The sequence below is a fragment of the Phaseolus vulgaris genome, chromosome 5 (genome assembly GCF_000499845.2).
Source record: "Phaseolus vulgaris cultivar G19833 chromosome 5, P. vulgaris v2.0, whole genome shotgun sequence".
Classification (NCBI taxonomy): domain Eukaryota; kingdom Viridiplantae; phylum Streptophyta; class Magnoliopsida; order Fabales; family Fabaceae; genus Phaseolus; species Phaseolus vulgaris.
In genome coordinates this window covers 2,962,323-2,970,428 of record NC_023755.2, presented here as the reverse complement: position 1 = coordinate 2,970,428, position 8,106 = coordinate 2,962,323, and the positions used below count along the sequence as shown (strand labels likewise).

The 8,106-nt window shown below is 34.1% G+C and overlaps 1 protein-coding gene across 1 annotated transcript; it reads right to left on the bottom strand.

The window, feature by feature from the left end:
- Positions 1-5,868: 5,868 nt before the first annotated feature.
- On the bottom strand, positions 5,869-7,466 carry LOC137834838 (isoliquiritigenin 2'-O-methyltransferase-like). The gene is made up of 4 exons (XM_068643047.1): positions 6,875-7,466; positions 6,441-6,754; positions 6,280-6,344; positions 5,869-6,190 (listed from the first exon to the last, which is right to left on the bottom strand). Exons 1-4 carry the CDS (start codon positions 7,300-7,302, stop codon positions 5,897-5,899), a joined length of 1,101 nt encoding a protein of 366 aa, XP_068499148.1. The 5' UTR covers positions 7,303-7,466; the 3' UTR covers positions 5,869-5,896.
- Positions 7,467-8,106: the final 640 nt, after the last annotated feature.

Here is an 8,106-nt window from a genome sequence, read left to right as displayed (position 1 = left end):
TTACATCTTCCTCTCTCCCAACCTGCAACCCTGTACTGTGACAACAAATCTGCCCTTCAAATAGCTTCCAATCAAGTTTTTCATGAACGAACCAAGCATATCGAAATTGATTGCCACCTAGTTCGTGAAAAACTTAACTCTGGTCTCCTCAAACTACTACCCATTACTTCTGCAATGCAAGTTGCTGACATATTCACCAAGCCCCTTGCTTCCGCACAATTCTCTACTCTCAAATGCAAGCTGGGCCTGACAAATATCTACTCCCCAGCTTGAGGGGGGGTGTTAATATATTTAATTTTCTATTTTAAATTATTGGGCTTTGTTTGTTTGACCCAACTTTCCTTTTTTGTTTCAGCTAGGTCTTAATCTTTTTCTTATATATACACCATATATTTTACTCTCTAATATACAAGTGAATAAAAGTTTCTTTTATATTTATTTTTCTCTACAATTAAGGTTCATCAAAACCTCTCTTTCTTCATTACGATTACGTGCGATTACGTACGCTACATTAAAGCATCACATCAGACAATGTGGGTGTTAACATGACTAGCTCATTTTGTTCTAATAGTCATATGTGGGTGTCAACATGACTAGCTCATTTTGTTCTTCAATTTCGAGCGATAATATTCTCATATTCAGAAGGACGTGCAACATCAATTACTATAGACCTCTCCTTAGAACTAAGAGTAAGATCTACCACCATCTCACTCCATCCAATACCATGTGCTAAAAGATTCATTCCCAACCTTATGAAAATATAAGAATAACCCAGCCAAAACAAACTTCCTTAACATTAATTCTAGTACCCAATGTCACCTCTTCACCACTTTTGTCAAACTGAGACGTCTTAGCTCACCCAATTATTTTCATAACTTCAAGCATATAATTCCCTTGCATAGGTAGAATGTGCGTAGTCTTCATTAATCCATCCCATATTACTCATACTTAGTCATTTTTCTTCACTGTATGTGACATGTAGGTGATAAAACCCATGAAAATATTATTTCACTCTCATCCCGTGAATGTCAAAACTATGTTAACATACTTCCTAGTCATTATTTGTTCGGTCCTTGATTTTTGACAAAATAAACAAGTAGCTACATACTTGACTGTATCTTCCTTCATACCATGTCACCAAATAAACTTCCTTAAATCTCAATACCCTTGGGTCATACTTAAATGAAAAATGAGTTTGCTTTCATTACTCTTAGATAACCTATCTGATTAAATTTGTCATCCTATGACACACATTTTTTTTAAAAAAAAACTTAATATACCATTCGTTTCCCACATAGAACTCTTTATTTTCATCAGTACATAATAATCTTAAAATAATTTTCAAATTCAATTTCACCAATTTCCTTACTCTCACTTTTTCTAGAAACTTGTAGTTATAACAAATGTACTACAACTTCCTAATTTAAATTGTTGAAACTTCCACTCAAATCCAACCATGTAATCTTAAGTGTTGATACTTATGTCTCCTTGTGACTTGAACCATTTGCAACAACATTTTCTTTCCTAGGATAGTACTTCCATTAAAATTAATAATCTTTCAAAACTTCGTCTATCTTCTCCAAAAGAAATTATGCATAATTCATTACTTGGTCTACCATAATCCAGATTCCATTATGTACTCTTATTGTCCGTGGAAAAGGAACCACACGTATAACAAAAACAACTTTATTTCTACTTAGTCACTTCCAATATTTGTAACATTTTCCTAAGTCTTTGATACTCTACTTCAGTCTTTTATAAGTATGACAAACAAGGACCTATGGAGCCACTTCCTCTTTATGTTGAACCATCAAGAAAACTTCAAATATTATCTTAGTTATGCATGATGCACACTAAATCATGTTTACAACTTTTATACTAGACTATGTTATCTAACTTCTTGTTTGCAAATACAAACAAGTTATCATAAACCTCATAATTTCCCCTTTAATTCCATAATGAAATTCTCAATTCACTTAGTTCTTAACTTTCCATTAATTTGACTCTTTAACCATTACATTTGACACTTGAAATATCTCCTTGCTCATGCCAGTTTCAACCAAATTTTTCTTCTCCAGATGATACACAAACTTGAAATCTTACTCCCTTAATAACTTCACCAATATCTTTTGTCTCATGTCTAGTCTCTTTAGATCAAACAAATATATAAGACTCTTACAATATTGAATGTATTTAATCAACCTCTTATAACAATAAATTAAATCCACATAAAATTTTTGTTTCCATGCTAGCCATGTAACGACATCATTACTCGCTCTTACTGATCATATTTAGATCTATATGTTGTCTTATACGCATCTTCACTTTTTACTTAGAGTTTTGGATACTCGAATCTCATGTCTACATGGAAAACATTGACGCTTCATGCAACTTGATCCATCATACTATTATCCCTCAACAAACTTGTTTATCTTTCAAAAATCCACACATAATCTAGATTCCTCGTCCTTCTTCTTCACCAACAATATTGATATTCCTCATAGTAGCATTTATACTATCCAAAGCTTCTTACAGCAGCTAGTTAGATTTTAACTCATTCAAAGAATAAAACATGATAAACAATCGGTTGTTTACACGAAACAATCGGTTGTTTCTATCAGCAGCAGCAGAAAACACTTTTATATCCGAGTTTTTAACATTTTGTGCAATATCAGACAAAGATATACAAGAACCAATAATACTCCCCCTATTTATCTTCACAAATAGACTTTCACATGTACCACAAACAGATTTAAGAGAGATTATTAAGATCAAGAATACCTAACTCATTTCTTAAGAAGAAAAACCTCTCTTTTGGTAATGGTTTTGTGAAGATGTCAGCTAGCTGCAGTTTGGTCTCCACAAACTTCACTTCACAGTTCCCATTGCCACTAAAATTAGAAAAGTTTACCTTGACGACCTACATTGAGGTCACTTTACACACATCTCATGTACCATCCCCCAAAGAAGAACACTTAACTCAAAATTTTGAAAATTTGTTCAATATGCTAATAGTTGGTAGCAAATCACCACTTATTGTTACATGCATCACCACTTACTGTGACTAAGTACATTGACACTAAAAATAGAAAATTTTATCTTGACAACCTCCATTGAGGTCACTTTACACACACCTCATGCACCACCTGATGGCATTTTCATGAAGTTCTTCTTGAATCAAAGTAGAGCAAAGGGGCGGAAGCACTGGATGAGGTGAGCAAGATCCTCCTAAGAGTGGTGTTGATCTTGTAGGTGCATGTTAAGTGTGGGTATTGGGTGGTTCGGCCAGCCCAAGGGAAAAGATGAAGGAATTGAAGTTTAGAGCCTAGGATTCTAGGGAGAAGCAAAGTTTGACACAAAATGGCAGCATAACTTTACTCACAATAAACTTGAAAATACAAGGTGTAGGCTCCTCCTTTTATAGGCTAAGGAGGACCATAATGCAACCCTAATGCTAGCCAAATGAAATGTAAATGTGAAGCACATGGGTGCACATGGCACATGGGTGCACAAATGAGCACATGGGGAGGGGTGTGTCTAGTTTTTATGCTCACCCCCCTCCATGGGCTTTCTAGACCGGCCTTGGTAAGTTTAGAGGTTTTTTTAGAAACTCTAAGTTTACCTAGGTTGGTGTTTTAGGTGCCAAAATTAATTCTAAGAAAATTACAAATAAAGTTCCTATGCTAATTTTGACAAGAAATTAAAGTCTACTCTACACTAGAGTTTATGGCATTTGAACATGTAAAAGAACGTCTTCTTGGATCCTCTTGGCCATAACTCTATGGTTGGCCCAAATCTACCCTTTGTTGGGCTTGCATGTGGGCTTGTGCTTGGGCCTCTTCCATCACCACCCACCAAAAAACACTTTGCTCAAAATTTTGAAAATTTGTTTAATATGCAAAAAGTTTATAGCAAGTCACCACTTATTCCTACATGGGTCACCACTTACTTGATTAACTACATTGACACTAAAACTAGAAAAGTTTACCTTGACAGTCACTTTACACAAACCTCATGCACCACCCCCAATGAACAATACTTAGCTCAAAATTTTGAAAATTTGTTCAATATGCAAAAAGTTGGTAGCAAGTCACCACTTATTCTTACATGAACCACCACTTACTGTGACTAACTACATTGGCACTAAAATTAGAAAATTTTACCTTGACAACCTCAGTTGAGGTCACTAACACACACCTCATGCACCACTCACCATAGAACAACACTTAGCTCAAAATTTTGAATTTTTTTGTTCAATGGGCAAAAAGTTGGTAGCAAGTCACCACTTATGGTGACTAATAAATTGGCACTAAAACTAGAAAAGACTAGCTTGGTGACCTCTATTAAGATCACTTTACACAAACCTCGTGCACCACCCACCAAAGAACAACAATTAGCTCAAAAATTTTAAAATTTGTTCAATGTGCAAAAATTTGGTAGCAACTCACCACTTACTGTGACTAACTACACTGACACTGACATTGATACTTTAAAATTTATTCAGTGTATAGAAAGTTGGTAGCAGGTGATCACGTATTCCATCAAAGGTCACCACTTCTTGTGACTGACTTCATTCATATTGAGATTAGAGTTCTATAATCTCATTGTTAAAGTAGTTAGTTAGTCGCAACCACATTAAGTCGTGACTTGTGTAGGAATAATGGTGACCTGCTACCAAGTTTTTGCACGGTTAAGTAATTTTAGAAAATTTTAGCTGTGTTGTTCTTATGTGGAATGGTGCATGAGGTGTGTGCAAATAAACTTTAGTGGAGGACACCAAGGTACAATTATCTAATCTCAATATCAATGTAGTATGTCAGACTATGTGGTGACCTATGTAGGAATAAGTGGTGACCTGCTACCAAGTTTCTGCACAATTAAGTAATTTTAGAAACTTTTAGCTTTGTGTTGTTCTTGTGTGGGGTGGTGCATGAGGTGTGTGAAAATTGAATTCAGTAGAGAAAACCAAGGTATAATTATCTAATCTCAGTGTAATATGTCAGACTATGTGGTAACCTGTGTAGGAATAAGTGATGACCTGTTATCAATTTTGGAGCAGAAATATGTTTTTCATGACTAGTTCACAGGAATTTGTTTCTTATTTTTATAATCATAATAACAATTTATATAATAAAGTTTGAATTTTTAGAAAATTAATGTATTTTTACTTTTTAAAATTGTGTTAGAACTGTACTAGAATTATTAGAAATCTAACCAATACTTTTTGGACACTTCACGAATACTGTGTCCTACAAGTGTCATACGAGTGTCGGTGTTCGATACGAGTATCGGACACCGACACGCCATTTAAGAGGAATGTCCGAACTTGATAGCATGATATTTCCGTCTTCACAAATAGTATTTCCCTCAATTCAAACACATCATTAACACTTTTTATTTTTATGACAAAATTTATCTACTTCTATGTCTTGAATTTTCACGTTTTCTTTTACCTTGTACACCCTTAAATACATTAATTTATCTTTTTTTGTATTTTTCGTTTTTCATCACAAAGAAACGAAATAATAAAATATAAATAAAATATCAAATATATCAAGAAGGAGTTTTTTGACAAAGAAAATGTAATTTACTCTTATGAAAATGAATAAGAGTAAATTTACATTTTTTTTATCAGCAATGAATAAATAAAATTAAAAGGATACTTCAGGGGTATCCCAACCCATTACAGTAACCAGAAGTGAACTTCCTATATCATCCACAAAAGAAACTCTCCTTTATGATTGGAGCAGAACAACCTTAAAGTGAGAAAACCATACCCAAAAATATAACCAACAGGTTATCTCAAAGCATCATTCAACTTTACCAAAACACTCATAACCGAGGCCACCTACATTCACCTCGCCAAGCGACGATTTACTCATTCACGTTACATATGTTATTTATAAAATTCCATTACTCCTAGAACAGTGAAGGCACGAGAAACAACTTTGAAAGAAGAAAATTGAGAAGATTGGCATAAATTCATGAACTCTTTCTCTGTTCTTTCACTTCCTCCATCAAGAAACATGAGGTTATCAAAGCTAGTAACCATCTTATCTGCTTCAGTACAACCAATTTCTTCGGGCATTATGAAATCCACAACAACCACCTTACCATTTTCTGGCAAAGCTTTGTGGCAATTATTCAGAACTCTCAAACAATTTTCATCCGACCAATTGTGCAATATGCCCTAAAATCATTAACCAACCACACAAAAATGCTTATTAAGATCATTGCATATGGATTAACTTAATCACAGTTACAAGTACCTAGACTAACCTTCAATAGTATGGCATCACCCTTTGGAACACTTTCAAACATGTCTCCTTCAACATGTTCAATTCCTTCATGAAAGTAAAAGTTTGAACTCATTGTAATTAGTTATATATGAGTTTTTAGGTTACCTTATTGAGTTGGCTAAAGTAGAAAAAGAGATATACCTGGATAAGGTGGAGCTTGTTGTATTACTTGTGGAAGATCAAAATTGACACCCTTGATGGAAGGATATTTGGAGATTATCATATTCAAACTTTGCCCTACTCCACCTCCAACATCGATAAGCAGTGATATTCCTTCAAATCCAGTGTACATTTGAAGTATCTTTGTCATCTCTGCTGTGCATATATTGGCCATTGCTTGATTAAAGATATGATTCCATGGTGGATCAGATTGTATGCCTTCATAAATAGGCATTCCATGAACTTTCATGTATAAACCATTATCACAGTCAAGAAGTACCTCCTTGAAATTAAACCTAATTCACATCAAATACAACAACTTTATTTTCTCATATTTTACTACAATAAGCTAATTATGAATGAAATGAGAGTAACTAGATTAACGTAAATGGTCTGCATGTAGGAACGTTACTTACAATGCCTGAACGAGCTTTGGATGGCTCATAAACTTTGAGAAGAAGGCCAAAGAAGCAGTGGCTTCAGCGTTGAGGAAGTACTTTCCAGAAGGTGAAAGTTGAAAGAGTCTTTGGAGCTTACCATCTTGATTTGCGCGTGTTGAGCAAGTGAGAAGAGAGTGACTTGCAAGAAGAGACAGCATGCGATCAAGCCTTTGGGGTAGTTTCTTGTGCTGAAATGGAAGTTGAGAAGCAATCTCAGAAGCTGACACGCCAAGTGGGGTTTCTGTTGTTGTTCTTGTTGTTGCCTTGGCAATCATCTCAAACAAGTTCAGCTCAATGGCAGCATTCAACACAGCAGTGTAAACCATTGGGCTGAAGCTTAGCAGCATAGCAGATAGGCATGGATCATTTTCTTCATCTTTAGTCTCTTCACACTTAGAATCCATCTGCTTTATGGTTTATGATTTAGGGTTTATGGTGATGAGAAAGAAGATGCAGATGAAGATGAAAGGATATAAAGCTTTTACATTATCATTGCATGTAGATGAAATTCTGTCTCACATGTTTGGCTGTGTTTTTGCTGAGGTTGTGGCATGGACGGAGAAATCTTGAATAACAATTTTGTATATATATATATATATATATATATATATGTTTTGTGTTATTATAGTTAGAAAAACACTGTATTCTGCAGCTGATGCTGCTACCTGGTATAAAATTATTGATATAGAAAGTGTACAAATGCTTTTGTATTTGGCCAGCATGTCTTGTTTTGTGGCTTTATATATGTGAGGATCACATCATATTCCATAAACAAAATCACAATGTTCTGGCCTGCCATTTGTGCCAAGTGTGTCACTTTCATCTCTTTAGCAGTATTTGTCACTGATTGCTTTTGGTGGTAGATTTAAGAGTTTTAAAAATTAGTTTTTTGTTGTTCTTTCTTGTAATTTTTAATCAAAGTAAATTAATTAAATGGTTATTGTAATGTATAATTAGTTTAAAGCTTTTATAAGAGAAAAATAGGATGTTCTGCAGGAAGAATATGCTAAAGTTCATGTTAGGTGTGTACATATATTTTTAGATGGTAGGTGTTAGTTAATTTATAAGATATAATTAATTATTAGAATTTTCTTTTGTTATTTTAATTGTTTTGAGGCATTTTGTTTTCTTAAAATATAAGTTAATTAAATGTATGACATGATTTATTTAGTTTTGTAAGCTTAATATATGTAAAGAAAGTTATGGAA

Excerpts from the sequence above, each read along its gene's own strand:
- LOC137834838 (XM_068643047.1), bottom strand. The coding sequence starts at position 7,302 with ATGGATTCTAAGTGTGAAGAGACTAAAGATGAAGAAAATGATCCATGC. Across the intron at positions 6,755-6,874 it reads CCAAAGCTCGTTCAGGCATT|GTTTAATTTCAAGGAGGTAC; the intron begins GTAAGTAACGTT and ends GATGTGAATTAG. Across the intron at positions 6,345-6,440 it reads ACAAGCTCCACCTTATCCAG|GAATTGAACATGTTGAAGGA; the intron begins GTATATCTCTTT and ends ACTTTCATGAAG.